General features: G+C 38.3%; 2 protein-coding genes across 8 annotated transcripts in view; both read left to right on the top strand.

Moving 5' to 3' along the window:
• The window catches only part of FNDC3A (fibronectin type III domain containing 3A), a 191,382-nt gene extending 179,847 nt beyond the window's left edge, over positions 1-11,535 (top strand). For all 7 annotated transcript variants that reach the window (XM_016421933.2, XM_007495421.3, XM_056794841.1 and 4 more), the window contains one exon: positions 8,281-11,535. In XM_016421933.2, coding sequence (XP_016277419.1) covers positions 8,281-8,595 — 315 coding nt within the window. In that variant the 3' untranslated portion in view covers positions 8,596-11,535. The remainder of the gene's footprint in view (positions 1-8,280) is intronic.
• A 10,735-nt stretch (positions 11,536-22,270) lies between these two features.
• MLNR (motilin receptor) lies at positions 22,271-25,720 on the top strand. The gene is made up of 2 exons (XM_001378704.3): positions 22,271-23,446; positions 25,335-25,720. The coding sequence occupies exons 1-2, from the start codon at positions 22,507-22,509 to the stop codon at positions 25,718-25,720; spliced, it is 1,326 nt and encodes a 441-aa protein (XP_001378741.2). The 5' UTR covers positions 22,271-22,506.
• Positions 25,721-26,358: the final 638 nt, after the last annotated feature.

Below are 26,358 nucleotides of genomic sequence, written 5' to 3'. Positions count from 1 at the left end.
AGAGAACCAAGAATTTCCTTTCACATATTATGGTGATTTTTTAGGAAACTAGAAGAGTATTTGAATCATAAAAATATCTGTAAGAGATCTTCATTACCCAAAGCAAGCTCCTAATTCCATTCTTCTAACTCTATTATATTTTAGATATATTTGAACATTGATAACCTTGACAATTGCGTATAAATTTCTCAATACCTCTGCTCTCAGTTGAAAAGTGGGCAGAGAAACTGTGAATGTGGAAAGTGATATAATATATTATCATGAATTTGCTTAACTATTCTCATTGTGACATGATGTAGAGGAGGGCAAAGGGGGAAATAGCTGAGGGTTAAAACAAAAATAAATAGCAGTAAACTTTTAAAATAAAAAATACATCAATTATTTTTGAAATTCATGTTTGAATTTCATCCTGCCTTAGTCTATGCTACAATTTCTTTCTCCCCACTTCTCCATCAAAATTTGAGCCATATTTCTCCTTCATATATTATTTAGCCTGATTATTCCTATCCAAATTATAATTCTATTTTTGCATATGACTGTATGTTACATGGAACTGTAAATATATTAGTTCAAATTACAAAAAGCCTCAATTTTACTCTACATAGATATTAAATTTAGCATCCTTATTAAGCTGCCTGCAAATTGACATGATAATTAGGTTTAAACTGTATTTCACAGATAAGTGTGTTTCCTTCCAAGAGGAAGCAAAATTAATATTGATGAAAATATAATTTTATTATCATTTTAAATTAAATAAGGACCCGTTAAGAGTATGGATCTTTAATACCCCTTTTCACTCACTATGTAGAGTTCATCAATTGCTACTACTAATTGAACTTTTTTTTTTTAAGTTAATCTGGTCATTTATGTGTCCCTTGAATGTTGACAGACTGCCTAATTTTGACAGAAATACCAATTTCCCAAGAACTTTTAAAGTTCCAGAGGTGCTTATAAAATACCTCATTCTATATACATATTCTTCAACTTTCTTTTTTTTTTAAAGGCAATGGGGGTTAAGGAACTTGTCCAGGTCACACATCTGGGAAGTGTCTGAGGTCAGATTTGAACCTAGGACTTCCCGTCTCTAGGCCTAGCTCTCAATCCACTGAGGCACCCAGCTGCCCCCTATTCTTCAATTTTTAAAGAATTCATTTTCAAAAGTTCGTTTGTTGAGCACCAGGGAGGCAAATTTAGTGTGAAGAATCTTAGTTTGAATCATCTTTTTGTGGCACATACTAGATCAATGATCCTGGATCTATCACATAATTTTTCAATGCTTCAGGCAACTCTAAGACTTTTAAATTGTATTATATTTGCAAAATAGTAGGAGTTTCCACACTTAGAATCCCCATAACCATTGAGATTATAATCCCCTCAAGTGTATTAACTTCTTAATCTAAATTTTTCATAGGAAAAATTTAAGTAGTATTTAGGTTCAGGGTAACTATAGATAAATATATTTAACTCACCGTATACTAGAATTCCATTAATAATAGAACTAAATCTTTGTTGTAAGAGCAAGGAGCCATTTACTTTAAGAGGAAGAAAAGAATTTCTTCCCAATTTGCTGACATAAAGCCAGTCCTAGACAGAATTTTGTGAGCCAGTAGTGCTTTATATTTGCTGGACATTATGCTAAGTACTGGAGATAAAAAGAGAAGCAAAGAACAGTCCCTGCTCTCAAGGAATTAATAATCTAACAGAGAAGCCAACAAGCAAACAAATATGTACAAACAAGCTATCTACAGGATAAATGGGAAATAAGTAAAAGAGGAAAGATATTGGGATTAAGAAGGGTTAGGAGAGGCTTCCCATAGAAAATGGGATTTTATTTGGTACTTAGAGGAAATCTAGTAGGCAGAGTTGAGGGTGGAGAGCATTCTAGGCATGGGGTACACCAGCGAAAATGCCTAGACTTGAGGGATGGACTATCTTTTTTGTGAAACTGCAAGGAGCCCACTGTCCCTAGATTACAGAATATGAGAAGTAAAGTGTCAGAAAACTGGAAAGGCAGGAGGGGCTGTTCTGAAGGTTTGAGAGCCAAAGGATTTTATATTTGATTCTGGAAGTGATGGGGAACCACTGGATTCTTATTGAGTGGGCAGTAGGGTGGAGGAGGAATGGTGTTATGTGGCTACATAGAGAGGGTGGATTGGAATGGTGAGAGACTTGAGACAGACAGACCCACTAGCTGCAATTGCAACAATGTAGGCATAAGGAGATCTGGGTAGCACTATGGATAGAGCAGGATAGGTAAGATAGAGTTGATTTGATAAGACTTGGAATCAGGTGGACATGGGGCTTCAGTCACTTCCTAGCTGTATGACCTTGGGCAAGTCACTTAACACTATTTGCCTAGACCTTGCCCTTCTGTTGAAGAGTTGTTACTAAAACAGTAAGGGTTTAAAAAAATAATAATTCAGGTACAAGGCGGCAGAGGAGAGAAAAGGGGCATATTCCATCAGAATGATGAAATTGATAGGCCTTGGCAATGGATTGGCTTGGGGGAGGGAGGGATGTTAAGAGATAGTGAGGACCAAAGATGAAAACTAGACTGTGAGCCTGAGAGACTGAAGGTTTTGCCCTCTATAGTAAGAGGACCCAGGAAAGGTGTAGGAGGAAAAATACTGAGTTCATCTAGTAGATGCTTTATTTTCTCCATGAATTTTTCTCTAGTGTAAACAGTATGTCTCTTCTTTCACAACATGACAAAAATGGAAATATGTATCATATGAAAATATTTATACAATCTATCTCATTATCTGCCTTGGGGATGAGAGAAAGGTAGGAAGGAAAAAGAACATAGATTGCAAAATATCAGAAAAAAAATTAAATTGTTTTGATGTATAATCTGGAAAAAATGAAAATTTATTTTAACTTTTTTTATAAAGATGTCTACTGGACATCTAAGTGTCTGTCAGGAAGGTGAAGGTGCAAGATTGAAGGACTACAGATTAAAGATAGGAAAGATAGACTTGAGACTCATCAGCATAGTAATAGTAATTAAATCCATGGGAACTCTTGAGATAAACAAGTGATTTAGAATAGAGTGAAAAGAGGTGGGAGTCCTGAACAGAACTCTATAAATATAGTTAAAGAATCTGGAGGAGATCCAGCAAGAGAGACAGAGAAGAGAGAATCATGAGTGAGTCGTATGTTGAAAACCTAGGGGGGAGAGAGTTTTGAGGAGAGGATAATCAAGAATGTCAAAGGCTGCAGAGAAGTTAAGGAAAACGAGGATTGAGAAGAGGCCATTGCATTTGGCAATTAAGAGATCAGTAATATCTTTGAGGAGAGAAGTTTCAGTGAAATGATGAAACTGGAAGCTGGATTGCAAGAAGAGACTGAGGAGAGAAAATAGAACGACTACAGTTTTTTCAAGGAGTTGAGCCACAAAGGGCAGCAAAAATACTGGATGAAATTTAGTGTAGATGGAAGGATCAAATGTAGGATTATTGAGAATGGAAGAGACATGGGAATATTTGAAGACTTAGGAAAGCAGGCAAGCAAAGACAGCAAACAATTGAAAGTAGACAATCTGTTGGAGGAGATGGAAAGGCATGAAATCATTCGAGCAGGTAGAGGTATTAACCTTTGTGAAGAGATAGGGATAGGAGATGAGAAGTTTCACAGTAAATGGCCCTAAATTTTTTTCTGTAAAATCTGAGAAAAAGATCTTGGCTAAAAGGGTGAGAGAAGGGGAAAACCTAGAAGGTTCACAGGGAGAATGAGGTTTGGAGTAGCCTCTCTGGAGAGTAGGATAAGGGACGTGTAATAGGATTGGACAACTAGGTGGCACAGTGGATAGAGTACCCCACCTAGAGTCAGGAAGACCTGAGTTTAAATCTCAGACATTTACTTGCTATGTGACTCTGGGGCAAGTGACTTAACCCTGTTTGCCTCAGTTTCCTCATCTGTAAAATGAGTTGGAGAAAAATATGACAAACCACTCCACTATCTCTGCCAAGAAAACACCAAATGGAGTGTAACATAGAGTCAAACACAACCAAAATGACTTAACAATAACAATAGAATCACCTCGCAGCAGTGAGGACCCAGTTGTGTTTGTGTAACATAAATTTGTAATGGACCCAGTCTGAAAATTTTTTTGTGACTTCACCTTTGTTCAGCACCATATGTATAGGAGCAGAAGAGGTAGATAGTAGGAGTAACATAAGGCCTCAAGAGGAAAACAGTGTAGCATTGAACTGGTTCACTAATGGGAATAGGATAAGGAAAGGAAGATAATAAGAGTGGATGATGCAAGAGAGATGGCCTAGAAGAGAATTGAGGGGTCATGAAATTGGAAGAAAAGCAGCATTTAATAAGAGAAGGCAAAAGAAGAAGAAAAGGCCCAAATAAGAGGATTTCAGAATTCCTCAACATTTTGGCCCTTAGCTCTATATCACCTTTTCTGTCATTCGTCCCCACCTCAAGCTCACAATATTCAATCTCTCACTGTTATGGTCTTTAGATTGTCCTTCTCCCTCCCAAAGTATTCTGCATCCCCCAATTTGTGCCTCTCTCTTAGCCCTCTTTTCTTCCATATCTACCTAGCCTTCTCATCTGAATTCTTTCTTTGCAGTTGATTTCTGGTATGGGCAGAAAATAAGTTAATTCATTTGGTTCACATAAATATTTAATCCCATCAGAGGTATTTTTATTTTAAAAGATTTACTAACCCTGATGAATTTCTAATTGTTGGAATTTATGCAGTATAATAAAGTATGTCTCCAAGGTCACTTTCAAGTCTCTTGGATATTCAAGTGCAAACTTTCAAGTAGTCTCCCAGGGACTTTCAAGTCATCCTTTCTTTTCTGTTTCTTAATCAATGTATTTGTTATTCAGTTATTTTTCAATCATGTCCAGTTCCTCAAAACTCCATTGGAGGTTTTCTTGGCAAAGATACTAGAATGGTTTTCTATTTCCTTCTCCAGCTCATTTTACAGATGAGAAAATTGAGGCAAATAGGATTAAGTGGTATCCCTTGACATCACACAGAGAGTAAGTGTAAGCATTTGGTAAGGTTTCATTCTCATGGATAAGATGGAGAAAGCAGTACCATTAGATGGGGTCAGATCTTACTGAAAGATAGATTGCTCATGGTTGTATGAAGGAAGTCTCAAGTGGAATGCCCTGGGACATGTGCTTCACCCTTCACTGTCTGATGTTTCTATCAGTTATTTGGATAAAGGCATAAATGGCATGTTTATTAAATTTACAGCTCATGAAAGCTAGAAGAGATAGCTAATACACAGATGACAAACTAAAAAAAAAATAAATAAAGATCATTTCAGGCCAGAACATTGGGTTAAATCTAATAAAAATAAATTTAATAGGGATAAATGAAAAGTCTTACAGTCAAGTTAAAGATGTTGTCTTCATACAAGATATAGGAGATATATGAATAGACAATTTATCCAAAAACCCTGAAGATAGTGGACTGTGCCAACTCAATACAAGTCAATAATGTGATCAGGAAGTCAAGAAAACTTCAGTTTGGGACATGTGGAGTTTAAGATGTATGGAGCTATATAGGTATCCAATTTGAAATGTTCAATTAGCAGTTAGAGATAGGAGCCTGGAGTTTAGGAGAGAGGTTAGGGCTGGATAAGTAAATTTGAAAATCATTAGCATAGAGATAATTGAATTCCTGAGAGATAATGAAATCACCAAATGAAATAGTATAGAGAAGAGGGCCCAAGGCAGAGCCCTAAAGGACATCCACTTTTAGCACAGGTGACCTGAATGAAGGTCCAGCAAGGGAGGCTGAGAAAGAGTAGTCAGGCAGGAGAATGGGGATAGAGTTCCCTTACAAACTTAGAGAGGAGAGTGAGCACAATTGTCAAAGTCTGCAGAGAGGGATTGAGATACAGCCATTAGATTTGGCTGTTAGTCATTGGTAACTCTGGAGCAAACAAATTTCAGTTGAATGATGAGGTTAGAAGCCAGGCTACAGAAAGTGAGGGGAAAAAAGTGGACGCATCAAACACAGACATTTTTCTCCAGGCATTTAGCTACTAAAAGTATAACAAATATAGGATGAGCACTAGTCTGAATGAAAGGTCAAGTGAGGGTTTTTGGAAGATGGGGAAGGCATGGGCATGTTTGTAAGCATTAGGAAAGCAGCCAGCAGACAAGGGAGAGATTGGTAAGTGAAAGAGTAGGGATAAAAGAAGAGGCAATCTGCTGGAGAAGTTGGAGTGGAATTGTATCGCTCGTACATGTAGTGTGAGACGGATCACCTCTTTGTATGAGATGAATGAAGAAATAGTTGCAGAAAGCAATCTAGACAAGATGAGAGAAGAAGCTCACAGCAAATGACTGAAATTTCTTCTATAAAATACAAGGTAGGGTTCTGTATAATTGAAAATCTGTTACCCTAAAAAAAGAACTACATATCCCAAGAGCCCACTGACTTCCTGTCATTATGGTACTTCCTGTAGAGAGAGGATAAAGGGAATGGTTGTTGAGGCTCCTGCACTCTCTGATGGAGAATCAGCAGCGATGGTGGTGAGTGGGGATGACTAAAAATGATTAAACCTCCATAAAATATAATATAATATAAAATATAAAATAAAATATAGTAAAATATAAAATAATATAATAAAATAAAAATATAAAATGAAATATAATATAATATAATAGAAATATTATATTTTGTGAAGGTTTATTAAATGATCATTAGAAAATAAAAGGAATAAAGAAGATACAAAATAAAGACCATGTGCCCATGGCTGGTTAGCCATTTTTAGCCATCCCCACTCACCACCATCGCTGCTGATTCTCCATCAGAGAGCGTAGGAGCCTTAACAACCACTACCTTTATCCTCTCTCTACAGGAAGTACATAATGACAGGAAGTCAGTGGGCTCTTGGGATATGTAGTTCTTTTTTAGGGTAACAGATTTTCAATTATACATTTCTCAGCTAACAGAGTTAGGGGAAGGGAAGCCATGGGGGGTTTGAAGGGATGAAAAGTCTTGGAAGAGCTACTGTGGGTTATTAGTCTTAGAAATAGAAACCATCTTGAATCAATCACAGCATATTTTCTCTAATTCTGAATCTGTAGTTGTCTACAAGAGAGCTTTATTTAGATGTTCCACCAACAATTGAAACTTAATATGTTAAAAACTTCTATTAGGGGGCAGCTAGGTGGCTCAGTAGATTGAGAGCCAGGCCTAGAGATGGGAGGTCCTAGGTTCAAAATTGGCCTCAGACATTTCCTAGCTGTGTGACCCTGAGCAAATCACTTGACCCCCAATGCCTGGCTCTTACTGCTCTTCCACCTTGGAATCAATACATAGTATTAATTCCAAGATGGAAAGTAAGGGTTTAAAAAACAAAACAAACAAACAAACAAAAAACTTATGTTATCATTCCCCTCCCCTATATATCTTCCCTATCATTTTCAGTGCTAGCAGAATCTTATTGGTTACCCAAGCCTAAAACTTTGGAATAATTTCTTACTTAACAATCCCTTCCATTTCCATTATCCACCATGTTAGGCTTTTATTCCTGTTTGCCTATAAAAAAGCTCCCTAGCTGGGTGCTTTATTTCTAGGCTTCCTTTTAACCTTTACATAATTAACCAAAATAGTATTATTTCAATGTTATCCTCATTGCATCATTTTTCTGATGTGTCTCCCTTAATTTATGGCAGCAAATTAAAACCTGCACCCTGCCCTTCATGACCCTTTTATCAACTGTGCCCCTTCTTTCATCCTTCAAACATTTAAACTTCCTCTTTTATTATTTCCTAACCTAGCCTTTTGCACAGAATCAGATGTAGTTCTTTAATTCTCAAGTGTGCACATAATTCTTGTTCCTTCTGGGCCTTTGCTTATGTCTTTCCCAATCCTGACAGTATTCTTGTGAATTTTATCATGCCTAACAGGTAAAAATAAGACTTGCAAAATAAATTCAATGATAGGATTAATCACTTTACTAATAGATCCATTGTGGGAAGGGCTCCACAAATTCATTTAAAATTATGTAGTCGACAAAAAATTTTATGTAGAACTTTTCCAAGATAATGTAAAATATTGTTCTCTCCATCTGTAGTCCTCCCCTAAGTGCCCTATAATGCAATAGACCACAAGTTAAATGCTTGGGAATGTCTTGGTGGTTCTTTCTTTTTAGTAAAATTACATTGGGAAAATAAATGACAAAATATTGCTAGTAGTAGCATTTATAGTACATGTACTAAAAAAACTATTTAGTAATAATTTTCCCATGTTCTACATCCCACATTCACAATGAATTCTTTCTTTTTAAATAGATTTACAAAGGTTCTGACTGGTACTTCCGGTATTCAGGCCTTCAGCAGAACTGTGAATATCGTTTTCGTGTGTGTGCCATTCGACAGTGCCAAGACACTGTAGGTCATCAGGACCTGGTAGGCCCCTACAGTGCCACCGTAATATTCATCTCCCAGAGGACTGAACCTCCAACCAGTACCAACAAAGACACTGCAGAAACCACGAGGCCACAAAGGACGATGACTGATGAGCAGTGTGCTGCAGTCATCCTTGTGATCTTTGCTTTTTTCTCCATTCTGATTGCCTTTATCATTCAGTACTTTGTAATCAAGTGAAAATGTAGCTTTCTGTTAGAATGCTTCCATTATGTTTATTTTGTCATGTTCCACAAATGTTTCTATTTTGCTTTTACAAGCGCAGTGGCATTTAGCACTGGCATTGGGACTGTAGCATACACCATTTTTGCCACTTAAAATGCTTATATTGTTAGATAGAGGCTGGCACTTTATTAGAATGCAAGCCACAGAGATATCAAGTATTTTTTGAACATGCCTTCTTATACTACAAACTTTATACAAGGCAAAAATATAATTGAGATTTTGACCAGTCAGCATGAGTGTAACAGTAATACATCTGTTCCTATTTTAAAAGATTACCATGTGGAACATTCAGAATGAGTCAAAATATTTAATAGTTACACTGACATGCTGCAAAAAATATTAGTTTGATGCTGTGAAAGCAATCTCGCGCTGTATTTCTACCTCCTCATTTGTCTTAATTATTTGGGAAGTGGGATTATGATGAATAATTGAGGGGACTTTCTCAGGCAGCAAACAATAAACTGGATGGACAAATATTTGTGAAAGGAGGAAGATTCTGATTTGATAAATGTGGAGTTCTTTCCTGCAAATCGATATTTATACAACTTAAAAGGAGGCACTGGCAGTTATCTTGCCTGAAAACAAGTTTACTCATAAAGGTACCTCTTCATTGTCTTGCAAATATGGAAAAGAGAGGACTTCTAGATAGTTACTTTTTTAAAAAGTAACTGGAATCACTTTAGGACTTCACATCTATTTAATTTGGTTTCAGTTTATGGATGTTTGTATGTGAGTTAATCTCCACATACACACGTGCCATATGTGTATATATACATACTGTACGTATGCCTATATATACGCCAGCTCTCTAATGTACAAAGTTTGTAGGATTACCATACGTTTTGCTGCTTCCCCTACAACTACTGCCATCACCATCAGCATTTAAAATCAAACATTATCTCTTTGTTTAGGGGCACCAGATCTGAAGACAAAATGTAATTTGCACCAGAAAACTTCAAGCTGCTTCCTTTCTTGAAAAAACTAATGTTTAATGTAATGTCTGTTTAGAGACTGTACCAAATTGTTGATTGCATGTGGTTAATGTTGCATTAGAGCACTTTGCAATTGCAAAATTCATTAATGTTTTGTGCGCTTGCATTTGTGAGTTCTTGGATGACAGACTGAATTTTTCAAGTATCACATTGAACATCTTTTCAGATGTCAGTGACTGCCAGTAACATACAGCCTGTAGTGAAGCTATCTAAAATTTGCGTCTCATCACATCTATCTATATTATCTGTTAAACACTTGTAATTTGCCTTCTTAATTTATTATTTGATTTTTTAGGGTAGTGAATCACTAATTACTTAGTTGCTGGGTTTAGCATTTTAATGATTATTAAGCACTTCTGTCAGTTTTTGGGGGGAAAAAAGAAATGTATGTTTTGTGCTTTGAAGATCTTTGAAGAATTTCCATATTAGAATGGGCATGTGTTGTACTTGTTTCACGTCCAATGATCTGTGCTGTTGAATAACTTTTGTTCAAAAAAGAAATGGATAAACTTAGCCTTCCCAAGGTAAGAATGACCTGTCACTATAATGTACTGTATGTTTACATTTTATTTTAATTTTGACATTTCTGTATAGACTGATAATCTTCCCATAAAACAGTGATAACAAACGTTTTCTAGAAACTTATTAAAAGTGCCATGTTTGGCAGATCAAATGAGATTGAGTGTCATACCCCAGAGATTTCTATACAGTTGAATGTCTAAAATGGTAAGATTTGCCACTGTGGTCATGCTCCAGTGGCTTGTTTTTCATAGTAAAACTTAAATGAACTCCTATTTTTGATAGTAAATGTCATTTAATAGTGTATTTGCCATTTGAGCCTCACTGCAAATTACTGCAGAGGAGAAAACAATTTTTAATGTAATCTTAATTTTACCTCATATACTGTACATTCCAAAAAAACCTCTAAACTTTTTTAAATGTTATAGATACACTACCAAACATATCACTTTAAAATTGTATAATGTTGAGCTTCATATAAATGAAAAGTATAATCTCATAGAAATATACATAAACTATGTAGCAAAAGTATCTTTAAAATCTGTGGAAAATAAAAGTTGTATCATTCTTTTTTGAGGAAATATTCATTGCATTCATATATATCTATTAGTTTTCTACATTTTTGATTGGAGTTTGCAGTTTTAAGAAATAAGTTAAATCTCTACTCTTGTTTACCTTGTGCTTAGAGATCATAGAATCATAGATTAGAGGGAAATCATTTGGTCTCCATTTACAGATGAAGAAATTAAAGCCCTAAAAAGGTCTCATAGATGATAAAGAACTGAACTGAGAGTTGAATTGAAGGCCTCTAATTGCAATCCAGAACTCTGGCATATCACACTGATTTTGTCTAACAGCTGGAAAATCACTGACCTGAAAAGTTCTTACATTATAAGTAGTAGTAATTTCTAATAATCTAATAATCCAGGAATTTATAGGATGTAATAGATTAAAGATTGAAACTGGGAAAGGGGAATTTTTTAGTTTTACCCTTTACCCTTGAGGTTACGGTTTGTGCCATACATGAACTTATTGTTTTCTTTATGTATAAAAATATATGTACTAGTTATAAGTAGAATTATGAATTGGGGAAAAAATAATTTTTAGGGACCTTTTTTTTTTAGCCTCCCTCTTGATAACCTCCTTTCACCACCTTCTTTCTTAGCTCCACCATAAAAGACCCACAGCTTTAATGCCTAGCTGATCTTGATTATACACAAGAAGTATATCACCTCTACCTTAATTATTTTTATTTTTTTGTTTCCAGGTATCTATCTGACAGGAAACTGATATGTATATAAAGATTATGTCTTTTGTGTCTATTTTTCAGTTCATTCTCTGGAGGTGAACAAGTTATTCTTAAAATATTAAATCTGTTACTGTAGACTCTTCTCGTGGTTCTACTCATTTTACTCTTCATTATCTCAAGTTTTTTTTTTGTTTGTTTTTGTTTTTTACTTAACCTGCTCATCATTTCTCATGGCACAGTAGTATTCTATCACAATCATATACCACAATTTGGTCAGCCATTTCCCAGTTGATGGACATCCCCTTGATTTCCAGTTCTTTGCCACCACAAAGAGAACTGCTTTAAATATTTTGGAACATATAGTTTCTTTTCCTTTTTCCCTGATCTCTTTGGGAAACATCCAGTAATGGAATGGCTGGATCTAAAGGTATATACAATTTTATCAACTCTCTGGGTATAATTCCAAATTGCTCTCCAAAATGGTTAATTAGTTTACAGTTCTACCAACAGTGTATTAGTGTCTCTACTTTTCCACATCCCCTCCAACATTTGTCATTTTTAGCCAGTCTGATGAATGTTAGATGATACCTCAGAATCATTTGGGTTTGCATTTCTCTAATGGGTAGTGATTTAGATCAATTTTTTCATATACCTATATATGGCTTTGATTATTACTTCATCCAAAAACTGACTATTAATATCTTTTGCCCACTTATCATTTGGGGGATGGCCTCTACCTTAATTCTTAAATCTGTATTACTGAAGAGAATATAGGTGGTTCAGTAGCTAGAGAGCCAGACCTAGAGACAGGAAGTCTTGGGTTCAAATCTGGCCTTAGATGCTTCCAGCTGTGGGACCCCAGGTAAGTCACTTAACCTCCTTTACCTAGCCTTTACTACTCTTCTGCCTTGGAACTGATACTCGGTATCATTTTTAAAATGGAAAGTAAGGATTTTTTTTTTAAAGAAAAAAAAAATCTTCCAACATCTTTATACTTCGACTTTAATTATCCCAACACTCCACCAAACACCTCCAATGTCCTGCTCTTGCCTCAAAATCAGGGTGGCCAAAAGAGAACATTAATGCACTTTATAAATGCCATCTATTGTTATTACATTCATTGCCTAGCTGGCTGACCTTTGAACTTACATATTTTTGTTAATGGCACTATCATCCTACCACTTATCATGCAGGTTGGATACTGATGATGATAATGTAGAGTAATGCTAAGGACAATGTTTCACCATTTGTTGAGTCAACCACTAAGATCCATTGATTCTTCCTCTCTGATGCCTCTTCTTGAATTCACATCTTCCTTGCCATTTTACTGCCAATACACAAGTATTGACCCTCATTTCCTAACTTTTGGAATCATTTCCAAATTGGTTACTCTACCTTTAGTCTGACCTATATCCATCCAACCCATCTTTCACACTGCCACCAGATGTATCTTACAACAGCATAGCTCTGATCATTTTATAACCATATCTTAACATTTATTACCCTATTTCCCCCTCAAAAAATATAGTAAAAAGCTATCCAAAAGGCTTAACTTAATATTCAAGGCCTTCAATGGTTTGCTCCCTTACTTATACTCTTTTTCTTTATTTTCAAATATCTAACTCCTAACCGTTTCTTCATAGCCCATCTCTGTGAAGTTTTCTTCAAAAGTGCATTCTATAGAAGGACTTACTTGACGTATATAATCTGCTTCCTCATTATGTATCATCATCTCCTTAACCTCTTCAACAATAAGGACCTTGTCTTTCTTGTCATCCCTGAGACCTAGCACAATGAGCCTTGCATTGCTGAAAGAGAGAGATAATTAAGTGCAAGATGCCAGGCCCTGCTGGTCAGAAGAGGAGCAAGACAGTGTTTGTTCTAAAAGGGGTTACATTTAAACACATAAAGAACTAGAAAGTGATGGAGAGGCAGTACCATCACTGGAGGTGGCCAGAATACAGCTCAGAGCATTAAAGACAACATAAGGCAAAAGCTCACCAGAGCCCAGTGTCCTTGGGGCAAAGAACAAAGCTCTTGGGGGTAGGTGGGGAGGGAGATGAGGAGAAAGAGTGGAGGTGGCTGGTATCTGCACTTGAGGAACTCTGTAGAGGAGGGATTGGAGAGGAGAAGAATTTGAGGCAGAGACACCAGTTAGGGAACCTAAAATAGTGCAGGTGATGAGGACATAAAGGTCGAAAGAAAAAAGATGAATGTGGGAAATGTGAAAATACTTAGAATATTTGGTGATTGATTGGATATATGGGGTGAGTGGAAAGTCAAAGATGAAATGAAATTTCTGGGTGTGAGTGAGTAGATTGTGATACCTTCAGGAATAGGGAAACTCAGAAAAGAATGGTTTGGGGGGAAAGACAAATATTCTTTTGGACATGTTGAGTTTGAGATGCTAGTAGGACCTAACACCTTCTTGTTTAATCTTGTCCAGCTCTTCATGGCCCCATTTGGGACTTTCGTAGCAAAGATGCTGGAGTGGTTGGTCATTTTCTTCAGCTCATTTTACAAACAAGAAAACCAAGGCAAACAGTTAAGTGACTTGCCCAAGATCACACAACTAGTGTCTGAAGCTGAACTTGAGCTCTGGTCCTCCTGACTTCCTGGCCTGGTGCTTTATCCACTGTGCCTTCAAACTGCCCCTAGGACCTAAAAATAACTCACATTTATATGGCACCTTAAGGTTTGCAAAGCATTTAGATATATAATTCTCACTCAATCCTTATAATAACCTCTGTGAAGTAAATGCTGTTATTTCCCCCCATTTTGCAGATAAGGAACCTTAAGCTGTAAGAGGTTAAGTGATTTATTTGTCCAGGGTCAGACCATGATAACAGTGAGGAAGGCAGAGGAAAGCTCTTTCTATGGGTCCATCAAAGACTAAGGCTGGATATCTCTTATCAATATCAAGAGCAAACTCATGAGAGCTATTGAGGTCAAGGAGGGAATGAATGGAGAGACAGGAAAAGAAAGCCCGGGACTGAGAGTAGTCAGACAAATTGGAGGAGAATCAAGAAAGCAGTGCTGGGAAACCTCAGAAAAGAGCATATCCAGGAGAAGATAGTCACCAGGACCGTATACTGTAGAGAAGATGAGAACAAACTGGGCAATTTAGTAACTGCAGAGGGTAGTTCCAGTTGATTGATTAGAAGACGTTGCAAAAGGAGAAGAGAGCACAACAGTTTTAAAGAGTGATATCTCAGGGGACAGAGTTTTTAAGGAGAGTGAGAACTTGGGGATATTTGTAGGTGACACAGAAGGGGCCATCAGAATGAAGAAAATGGATGAATGTAGGAACCAAACTGCTTCAAAGACAGGAGGGGGGACAAGTAGGCTTTGAGGAAAATGGGCCCTTCCATGAGAGGCCAGAGTGAAGGAGAGACATCAAGGGACTGATTCCAGATGCAGAGGGCAGAAGAGAATTTGGGATAAATGGCACCTCATAACCAATCGATCAAACTTTAAGTGCCTCCTGTGCCCCAGGTACTATTCTAAGGACTGGGGACACCAAAAGAGGCAAAAGACAGTCCCTGTCCTCACAGATCTTGCAGTCTAACCAGGCAAGACAAGATGCAAATGCATACAAGCTACAGGATAATTAGAAAATAACAAGTCACTGGAATTAAGAGGGGTTAGGAATGATTACCTGTAGATGATAGGATTTTAATTGGGACTTAAAGGAAACCAAGGAGAAAGTCAGATGTCTCTCCAACAAGCCCAACCAATGGTCACCCAATCTTAAACTGAACTAAAGTGACATGACACTGCCCATGGCAATTTGGGGAAGTTTTAATTATTAGAAAACTTTTCCTTATCTCAAGCCTAAATTGGATAGTCCAGTTGGTACAGTAGTTAGAGCACTGAGCCTGGGATAAGGAAGGCCTGAATTCAAATCCAGCCCCAAACATTCATGTATGACTGATCAAGTCAATTAACTGCTTCAGGCTCAGTTTTTTCACCTGCATGATGGGGATAATACCTATATATCCTAGGGTGATTGTGAGGTTCAGATGCAGAATTTGTAAAGTAGTGAGTACATAACATATAATAGTCACTTAATAAATGCTTATCTCCTTCCTAAATCTGCCTCTGCTACTTGTACCCCTTGCTCAGAGGTCCATCCATTGCCTTGTTGGTATGGTATTAAATCTTCTCAGCAAATAGACTTTGTCTTTTCTAAATGCACTACAATTTGTTAAAGAACTTCCTAAAATATGGCACCCAAAACTACACATAGTAGTCCAGATCTGTCAACCAAAGACATGGGCCATCTAAATTATTCGTACCCACCCACTCTCAAATCCATCTAAACTTGAAGCAAAAGAGCAAAATACTGTTAAATGTATGCATTAAACTGCAACAAATAATACTTTTAGATGGATCAAATTTATATAAATTTATAATGTATAAAAATGTAGTCTTCTAAAATGTACCTTATTTCTACAGACAATTATTTAGAAGACAGGGAAGTGGTATAGTATATTCGTATATCCACTGTATAGCATCAGATTTGGCATTAGGAAGACCTGAAAGAAAATCTGGCATCACTAGCTGTGTGACCCTGGGCAAGCCACTTGACTTCTGTTTGCTTCAGTTTCCTCATCTGTAAAATGGGGATGATGATAGTAATAGTATCAACCTTACAGGATTGTGAAGATTAAAAGAGGCATAATTGTAAAGTATGCTTGACTGATAATAAGGCACTATATAAATGTTAGTTATTGTTCCTAATACATTTAAACCCATTTTATAATTCCAAGATCTTAGAAGCAATCATCGCAAGAAATCTTAAGTAAAATACAAGCAAAGAGACTCCAAGTGGTCATGAGGATTATTCACTATGACCACTTATATCAGGAAAGAAAGGATGGTTTCATATTAGGAAAACCATACACATAATTGACCATATCAATAATCAAAGCAACAGAAATCACATGATTATCTCAATAGATACAGAAAAAGCCTTTGACAAAATAAAACACCCATTCCTATTGAAAACAGTAGAAAATATAAGAATAGCAGGGCTTTTCCTAAAAACAGTACATATTTAAAACCATCAGCAAACATCCTCTGCAATGGGGACAAGTTAGAAGCCTTTCCAGTAAGATCAGGAGTGAAGCAAGGATGTCCATTATCACCTCTATTATTTAATATTGTACTAGAAATGCTAGTTTTAGCAGTAAGAGAAGAAAAAGAAATTGAAGGAGTTAGAGTAGGCAATGAGGAAACTCTTTCCAGATGAGATGCTGGTATACTTAAGAGAATCCATTAAAAAAACTAGTTGAATAACTTTAGGAAAGTTGCAGGAAACAAAATAAACCCACATATGACATCAGCATTTATGTATATTACCAACAAAGAGCAGCAGCAAGAGATAGAGAAATTCCATTTAAAATAACTAGAAAATATAAAATACTTGAGAATCAACTGGCCAGGACAACCACAATTGAAACACAATTACACAATTCACACAAAGTCTGATCTAAACAATTGGAAAAATATGGCTTGCTCATGGGTAGGAAGATATAATAAAATACAAATGACCATTCGACCAAATTGATTTACTTACTCAGTGCCATGCCAATCAAGCTATCAATTATAAAACTAGGAAAGATAAAATTCATCTGAAAGAACAAAAGATCAAGGGAACTAATAAAAAAAATGTGAAGGAAGATGGCCTAGCAGTACCAGATCTCAAACTGCACTATAAAACCGTTTTTATGATCAAAACAATCTCATACTGGCTAAGAAATAGAAGGGTGGGTTAATGGAATAGATTAGGGGTAAATCCTTGGCAACCTAGTTTTTGATAAACCCGAAGATCTCAGCTTTGGGGATAAAAACTTACTATTTGACAAAAGCTTTTGGGGAAACTGGAAAACTATAGTAGAAACTAGATAATAGACCAATGTTACACACACTATACTAAGATCAAAATGAATAAAGGATTTAGACATAAAGGCTGATATAAGTAAACTAGGGAAACATAGAATAGTTTACAGATCTATGGAGAAGGGAAGAATTTATGACCAAACAAGAGAAAGAACATTATAAAATGTAAAATGATTAATTTTAGTGATATTAAACTAAAAGTTTTTGTCCAAACAAAATCAACATAGCCAAGATTAGTAGGGAAACAACAAACTGGGGGGAAATTTTATAACAAATTTCTCTGATAAAGGTCTCATTTCTCAAATATATAGAGAACTAAATCAAATTCATAAGAAGACAAGCCATTCCCCAATTAATTGACCTGGTCAGAGGATAGAAAGCAGTTTTCAGATAAAGAAATCAAAGCCATCAATAATCATATGAAAAAATGTTCTAAATCTCTCTTGATTAGAGAGATGCAAATTAAAACAACTGAGGTACCACCTCACACATATCAGATTGACCACTATGACAATAAAGGAAAGTGATTAATGCTGGTGGGGATATGGCAAAATTGGGATACTAATGATCCAACCATTTTGGAGGACAACTTGGAACTATCACAAAGAGCCATAAAACTCTGCACACCCTTTGGCACATACCTATGGAGTGCCAGGCACTATGCCAAGCACTGAGGATGCAAAGAAAAAAGTGAAGATAATCCCTACCCTCAAGGAACTTGCTGCATTCAAATGAGAAAGGAAAAAAGTCTGGATGTGTGTATGTGCCAGATACACAAGTAGAGAGAGACAAGATAGCCTTAGAGGGACAAGCCCCAGCCACTGGAAGGACCAGTACAGAAAGTGCCGCTGTACTCTAGAAGGAAGCCAAGGATGTTCAAAGTGTTAGTTAAAGAGGGTCAGCATTCTGGGCAAGTGGATTAGCTAGCATGAGGAACAATGAGTAGGTCAGCACCTACTACACATAATGAAGGTGGAAAAGGAGACAAAAAATAAGAACTGGGCAGATTATGAAAGACTTCCAGTGCCAAACAGAAGAGTTCATATTTGACCTTTCTCAAATGTGGGGCTGACATGGTCAGACTAGATTGAGAGAAGAGACAAGGCAGGAAGGCCAATTAGGAGCCTATTAAAAAAAAAAAGTCCAGGCAAGCGATGATAAAGGCCTGAACTAGAGTGGCAGCTGTGTGAGTGGCAAGAATGGGGACATCTGTGAGACATATAATGGAGATAGAAAAAAGATCTGGCCAATATTGAATATGTGAATTGAGGGAGGAGAAGATGTCGCCAAGGAATGAATGAATGAAAAGTCATGTAGGAAGTACTTCTATAGAATGCAATGGTCTCCCTATAAGTAAACATTCCTTTCTAAGTAGTTTCATTCTCTGTAGTTGTATAAGAAAAGTACACAGAAGGCATTCAATGCATTCTTATTAACTGCTTATAAATGCAGTGGGATGCAAATAGAAAATCAAGACAATCCCTATTTCCAAGGAGCTCATATACTAATTCCATGGCATTAGCCACTCAGGTCCCCCCAAAGCAAGCAAGCATACCTAACACACATCAGAGAAATGGGACTTTTCCTGTACAAAAGGGGAAATCCGACCTATCACCACCCCAACTTGGACACAAATCTGAAAGACAGTAGCAACCCTCTTCCATGTCCTGTCTTCTGGGAGACTTCATATTTTATACAGAATATTCATTAATAGATCTTATTTGGAGATAGAAGTCCTTGAGGGGTTATCTTTTTCTCCATTTTTTGGAGGGGAGATTACATTTGTATTTTCCCTAATCTTTCATTGAAATTTAACAATTTTTTAAGTTATAAGTTTTAGAAGAGTAGTCCCAGAAGGGATACTTAGGCTTCACCAAACTGCCATAGTGGTCTATGATACAAATAAAGGGAAGGAAGGAAGGAAGGAACAAAGGAACGAAGGAAGGAAGGAAAAGGATTTGGCTCAAACTATTTTTAAATGAAGGTTTAAAAATTGATTTTTCATGTAATTGAGAGAAAAAATTAAATACTAGTAAGTAAAATAAACGAGAATGTTTAGGTATGGAGAATAGAATTTCAGAGCTCATTTCTCAAAGTAATTCTAGTATTTCTTTCAGATTACAGTATTTTTTTTCTCTTTTTGCTATTCCAAAGAAAAGTATCACAATTGCTAATGAACCAAAGGATACTGGAAGGACAATGTAAGTTGGTAATAGTATATTCCCACTGATGACCTGTGCGTAATACATATAAAAACCAGTCATAACTGTACCAGGCAGTGGAGTGGGAGGAAACAGTATAACCCAACTAAATGCAAATTAAAGTAACTCAGAGGTTCCTTCTCCTACCCATCACATTAGCCAAGTTGACAAAAAGAAAGAAAATAGGAAATGGTGGAGGCTGTGGGGAAACAGGCACATTGAAACACTAATGGGGCTGTGATTTTGTCTAGCTATTCTGGAAAGCAATTTGGAAATATGCCCAAAAGTTAATTAAACCATGCATATCTCAGCAATACCATTATTAGTTTTATAATGCTAAAGGAATCAAAGAAGGAAAGATCGTATTAAAATATAGCAGTTCATTTTTTTTAGTAACAAAAAACTGCAAACTCAGGGGATGCCCATCAATTGGGAATGTCTGAATAAAGTATGATTGGGTGTAATGTGATACCATTGTGCCATAAGAAATGCTGAAGAGAATGCTTTCGGAGAATTCTTAGAAGACTTATATGAATATTGATGCAAAGTAAACTGAGAAGAACCAAGGCAATTGTAAGAATCTAGTGTTCCTGGAGGAACTGCAGTGATGATATGAATTTAGGTGAGGAAAGAGACCTTTCAAACAGGAAAATACTATAGAATCAATGGACATTAACAAAACATGGAGACCAAATCTTCAGTTTTCCAAAGGATCAATCAAGAACTGAACCCCTACTAAAAATGTTGATCTCAATAAACAGAGATTTATATCTAGTACTTAAGAGTTCAAGAAGTGGCCTGGATAAGAAGATGGTTTTAAACCCAGAAAAACCTATGTTAAGTCCTACTACTGATATGACCGTGTGATCCTGATCAAGTCACTTAATCTCAGTGCATTCCAGGCAATTCTCCATGACTACATACTGGAGAAATCTTCAATCTACACTAGTGGAGGGAATTTTTCACATGGAGTTCTACTCACAGATGAAATCATAGATAATGTGATCCAGTAAAAAAAAAAATCAGAGTTCAGTGTAAATCCACACAAATTATGACAGTCAGATCTCTAGACTAATGAGCTATAAAGACTCTTTGCCACTATTCCAACCAACACTATTTCTTATGACTTAAGGATTTCTCTATCCTCCAACTAGACAGTATGGTGAGTCATATAGTGCTATAGAGTGCTGGGACTGGACTCAGAAAGACCTGAGTTCAAATGTGACTTCAGCCAGGCAAGTCATTTCACCCTGTTTGCCTTTGTTTCCTCATCTGAAAAATGAGCTGAAGAAGGAAGATGCAAACCACTTTAATATCTTTGCCAAGAAAACCCCAAATAGGCTAATGAAGAGTCAGACATAAATGAGCAATAAGCTTCCAAAGCTCCACTGGAGAACTTCCTCTTTCCCAGTCTTTATAGGTAGCATACCTACATCACTTAAGATTTCAAAATGCTTTCTATATATTGTCTCATTTGACCTGTTGTTGAGCAGCAGGCACTGTTAGCATCGCCATTTTACCCATAAGCAAAGTGGAGCAAGAGAACCAGAATTAAGAGGCTTGACTGCTGTCCAAAAAGGTTCCTAAGTTTGGAAGGAGGGACTAAAACCCAAGGCCAACACTCTCCCCTGGATGCTGGCTCTCCTGAAATTGAAAATTATTCACAGACCATCTTGGAACATTCAAAAGTATGTTTCTAACTAAGATTGCCACCTATCCCTGGGGATCTCATGTCCCTGTGCTGTTCTTTGTGTAATACAGTCATCCTAAAGCTGACTTCCTATGTTGTTGTTCAGTTGATTTCAATATTATCTAACTCATCAGGACCCTATCTGGGGTTTTCGTGGCAAAGAAAGTGGAGTGATTTGCCATTTCCTTCTCCAGCTTAGGAAATTGAGGCAAGTGGAGTTTCAGAGGCCAAATCTTCCTGCCTCCAGTCCTAGCACTCTATCCATTTCACCAGCTAGCTTCCTCTGCTACATTTAACCAATTAATATAAATGGGCTGTTACAGAGGTATAGCTCCTTAGAAGATAATTCATAAAGAGAAGCACAAACATTGCTCCCTCCCCGCCCTACCAAAGCATGGGGTACACTGTGCGCTACCACCTCTGTCCCTGTGGAGAGGGGGCTCAGATTAAAAGACCTTGCTACAAAGTATTCACCTATCTAGTTTTTCTCCTCAAAGCTAACACTAAAAGACTCACTCCTTTGCTAATAGGTGAAATGGATCACTTTAGCTTCACTTCCTCCCCAAACTCGGCTCACTCTTCCCATTTTTCAAAGCTCCCAAGATTACAGGTTTCCAACCCGCTTTTCCTTAAGGCAGGAAAGAAGAGAAATGTCAGGGACAGAAGTTGGCAGATGAGGAAACTGAGGCAAACAGGGTTCAGTGACTTGCCCAGGGTTATACAGCTAGCAAGGTTATAAAATGAAGTGAGCCCCAAATTAACACAGTTTTAGAGAAATTATGCTGCAGAAACTAAGTACACAGTACTTCACTGACTGGTCTCTTCTCCTGACAAATGTTTGTCCCCTGAGCTTATTGAGGTAACTTCGTTAAGGCTGGAAAACCTCTTCCGGAGAGGCAGCAAAAGAGCCTACTTTCAAGGAGGCAGGTGGAGAGAGATCAGGGTTAAGCGTCCCAGTGTGGGTGAGGAGCTCGATGTAGGCAGTAGAAGGAGGCGGAGACTGTAGGGTCCGTTCAGGGTCCGACTCACTCTGGTATCCACCAACAGTTGCAGTTCCTGGACCCCGGGAAGCGGAGGGCACCCAAAGCATCTGCCCTCCCCCGTCACCCCACCCCAATCTCCTAACTCCTCTGAGAGAGGAGGGGAGAAGGAAAGAACACTTGTTCGAGGATAAGGTACTCTAGCCAGAAGATAAAGCCCCTTAAGAATGCGCTAAGGTTCCCCCAGCCAGCTCTTCCTTGCTTTCACTGGTTAGGGGTGGCCAGAGACAGTCACTCCCCACGCCACCTTGCTGGGTCCCACCACGAGGACATGGGTGGCTCTTGGAACAGCAGCAGCAGCGCCAGCCCCGATGGAGTATCCCCAGAGATCCGGCAGTGGTCCCTGCCGCGTTGCGACGAGAGCCGCTGCTCCCCTTTCCCTCTGGGGGCTCTGGTGCCCGTGACCGCCGTCTGCCTGGGCTTGTTTGCCGTCGGGGTGAGCGGTAATGTGGTGACTGTGCTGCTGATCCGGCGCTACCGGGACATGCGGACCACTACCAACCTGTACTTGGGCAGCATGGCCGTATCCGACCTGCTCATCCTGCTTGGCCTCCCCTTGGACCTGTACCGCCTGTGGCGCTCCCGGCCCTGGGTCTTTGGGCAGCTGCTCTGTCGCCTCTCCCTCTACCTGGGCGAGGGCTGCACTTACGCCAGCCTGCTGCACATCACCGCCCTGAGCGTGGAGCGTTACCTGGCCATCTGCTACCCACTGCGCGCCCGCGTCCTCGTCACCCGCCGCCGAGTGCGGGCACTTATCGCTGCTCTCTGGGCTGTGGCGCTGCTCTCGGCAGGTCCCTTTTTCTTTCTCGTGGGCGTCGAGCAGGACCAGGTTCCCGAAGGAGCGGAGGGCGAGGCGCTGGATTCCAATGGCACTTGGCCGGCCGCCCCTCTCTCCATACCCTTGGAGACTACCCAGTTGATGGCCCAGACGGCCCTCCGGGCCCCCTCCCAGGACGCTCCATCGGGGAGCTCGGCGGCGGCGGCAGCCGGGGCTGTGCTGTTCAGCCGAGAGTGCAAACCAAACCGGGAGCGTCTGGGCGCCCTGCGCGTCATGCTGTGGGTCACCACAGCCTACTTCTTCGTACCCATGCTCTGCCTTAGTGTCCTCTACGGGCTGATCGGACGGGCGCTGTGGAGAAGCAAAGCTTCGCTGAGGGGACCAGTAGCCACTGGCCGGGAGAAGGGCCATCGGCAGACCGTGCGGGTCCTGGGTAAGGGAAGAGAGTGGGGGAAGCGGGCATCGAGAGAAAAGTGGGAAACCGCCTACACCTCTCTTTACCCCTCGAGGCTCCCTTCTTCTTCCTCGGTCTCTTTCTCTTTCTCTTTGTTCTACTCCTTCCTTCTTTTTCTTCTTCTTTAACTTCTCTTTCTCTCCTTCCTCTTCTTTTTTCTCTCTTCCTTTCTTTTTTTCTCCATCTTTTCCTTTTTCTTTTACTCTCTTCTCCCTCACCAAGCAAGTGAGAGCTAAAGTGCAAATGAGATTCAAAGATTAAAAATACAAAACAAACAAAAGCCCAGAAACAAACCTATCTTCAAGTAACTTTCATCCTAGTTGAACAATCTGGGTCTTGGGGGAAAATAAATGTACACTTCCCAAAAACCTTCTTTACTTCTGTCTTATCTCTGACTCTCCGCAAGCCAAGAGCAAGATTTTCCCACTTCTCACCACCCACATCTCCCCTAAAAGAGACCTTCCCCTCCTCAGATTTTGCCTATTATTTTTTCTCTCTCTCCTGCATTTATCACATTCTGCTTTGTATTGTGGCTATTTTTGCCTATTCTTTATCTTATCCCACTAGACAGTAGGCTCTTTTGAGCTACAGATCCTTTCTTATTAATATGATTAATAATTACCTAACAATACTCAACAGAATACATATTTGTTAAATTTGAATATAAATAGTAATTAGGTTTCTGCATCAAAAAGTATTTTAGTGGGGAACAATGTGCTGAATTTGGAGTCCTTTAACTTTTCTGGGTCTCAGTTTCCTTATCTGCAAAATGGGAGGGGTTAATTGACTTCAAATGTGTTCTTAAACTCTATGATCCCAATATTCCAGAATTTCTGTCTGCTTGCTATGGAATAGTTAATAATAGGGCTTTTAAATCTAGTTTTGCTTTGCCCCAAATCATTTCAGTACCTCTGTCAAGTTCTGCCCCTAACCCAAGTCTATCCACATAGCAAATTGCTCTAAAGGCCAAGGGAAAGTGTTATAGGTCTCAAAGATGTCTGTTATTACTCAGACACCTATTAAAGATGTCCTCATCTTACTACTATATACACTATACTATATGCTATACATATTGCTTCTATACTACTATATTAAAGGAATCTTTTTTGGTTGCCCAGATTACTTGTTGTGGCTTGTATCCTATTTGGATATCCCATGCATAAAATGACACCCATAGTTCATCACTATTGGTGACTCCATTTAAAACCTGTAGGTATTGAAGTCAGCTTTATGCACTAGATGGAAACTGGACTACAAACATTTCTCCCTCATTTATTCTATAATCATGAAACAAATATTTACCCCTGGAACAAATTCTTTTTCTTATTTACTAATATTTTATTTTTTAACTCAGTTACATTTAAAAAACAATTTTAACCTTCATTTTCTTTTAAGTTTGAGCGAAATTTGCACTCTCCTTCCCTTCCTTCCCTCCCCCCTCCTGAGACAGCAAACACTCTAATATAGATTTTGTTTGTATAATAGTGAAAAACAGCTTTCCATATTAGTCCTTTTTGAAAAAAAAAAGAACTCAAACAAATGAAAGAAAAGTGAAGAAATAAAGTGAAATATAGTATGTCTCAGTCTGCATTCAGCCTCCAGTTCTTTCTCTGGAAGCAGAAGGCATTTTTCATTATGAGTCCTTGAGGATTTTCTTGGATCGCTATTGCTAGGAATAATTAAGTCATTCATAAATGGTGGCCATATAATATTGCTGATACTGGCTTTAATGGTCTCCTGGTTCTGCTTACTTCACTTTGCATCAGTTTATGTAGGTCTTTTCCCTGGACAAATTCCAAGAGTATTAAGTGAAGCATATTCCATTGTGGGGGCCTTTGTTAATTTGTATGTCTACTTCTCTTTGCAGTGGTGGTGGTTCTGGCATTTATAGTTTGCTGGTTGCCCTTCCACATTGGCAGGATCATTTATATCAACTCTGAAGATACCAGGACAATGCACTTCTCCCAGTACTTCAATATTGTGGCTCTACAGCTTTTCTATCTGAGTGCATCCATCAACCCTGTCCTTTACAATCTCATTTCAAAAAAGTACAGAGCAGCTGCCTACAGGCTCCTTCTTACAAGACAATCTGGAGAAAGAAGTTCAGGGACCAGAGACATGGTGGGGGAAACTGGAGCAGAGACTGGAGCAGATACAACAGGTTATGCGGAGACTGGTGATAGCATAAAAAAAGACACCACTCATCCTCCCCTTGCAAGTCACCTGGTACCCTCAGGTCCAAGACCAGAATGAAAACAGGCTTCCATAAAAAATAAATGTGGTCCTGAAAGTTTTTGCCTTCCTCTTGTATCATATTATTAATCTGTATAAAAAGGACTGGTTGACATTTTTAAGTTGTGTTTAGAAGGGGGGAAAAAGTTGAGGAAATCATTTTTATATAGTTTAATTATACAAATATTTCCAGCGTCCTTTTTAAAGGTATCTCATCCTCAAAGCACTTCATTTAAGAATCAAAGTCCTGTCAAAATTTGCTATTGTTTAATTGTGTCCTACTCTTCCTGGCCCTCTTTTTTTTGGGGGGGGGGTTCTTGACAAAGATACTAGAGTAGTTTACCACTTCTTTCTTCAGCTCATTTTGCAGATGAGGAAACTGAGGCAAATAGGGCTGAATGATTTGCTCAAGGCCACATAGCCAGTAAGTATCTGAGACCAAAACTGAAGTCAGGTCTTCCTGACTCCAGGTCTGGCACCTGGATGCCCCTTCTGCTAACGAAGCATTTAACAAAATCCTTTCTGGATCTTTTATGCCTATTTTCTTGTTTTATCCTTTGAAAGTATGCTATCATTTTCCATTTTGTAGTTGAAGACTGATTCAGAGAGGGATTGATGAAAAAAAGAATAGCATGAAATATAAAGGAAGTTTCTTGAGG

The sequence above is a fragment of the Monodelphis domestica genome, chromosome 4 (genome assembly GCF_027887165.1).
Source record: "Monodelphis domestica isolate mMonDom1 chromosome 4, mMonDom1.pri, whole genome shotgun sequence".
In the NCBI taxonomy this organism is placed as follows: Eukaryota; Metazoa; Chordata; class Mammalia; order Didelphimorphia; family Didelphidae; genus Monodelphis; species Monodelphis domestica.
The sequence above is the reverse complement of the archived record's forward strand: the minus strand, read 5'-3'. Positions and strand labels throughout refer to the sequence as shown.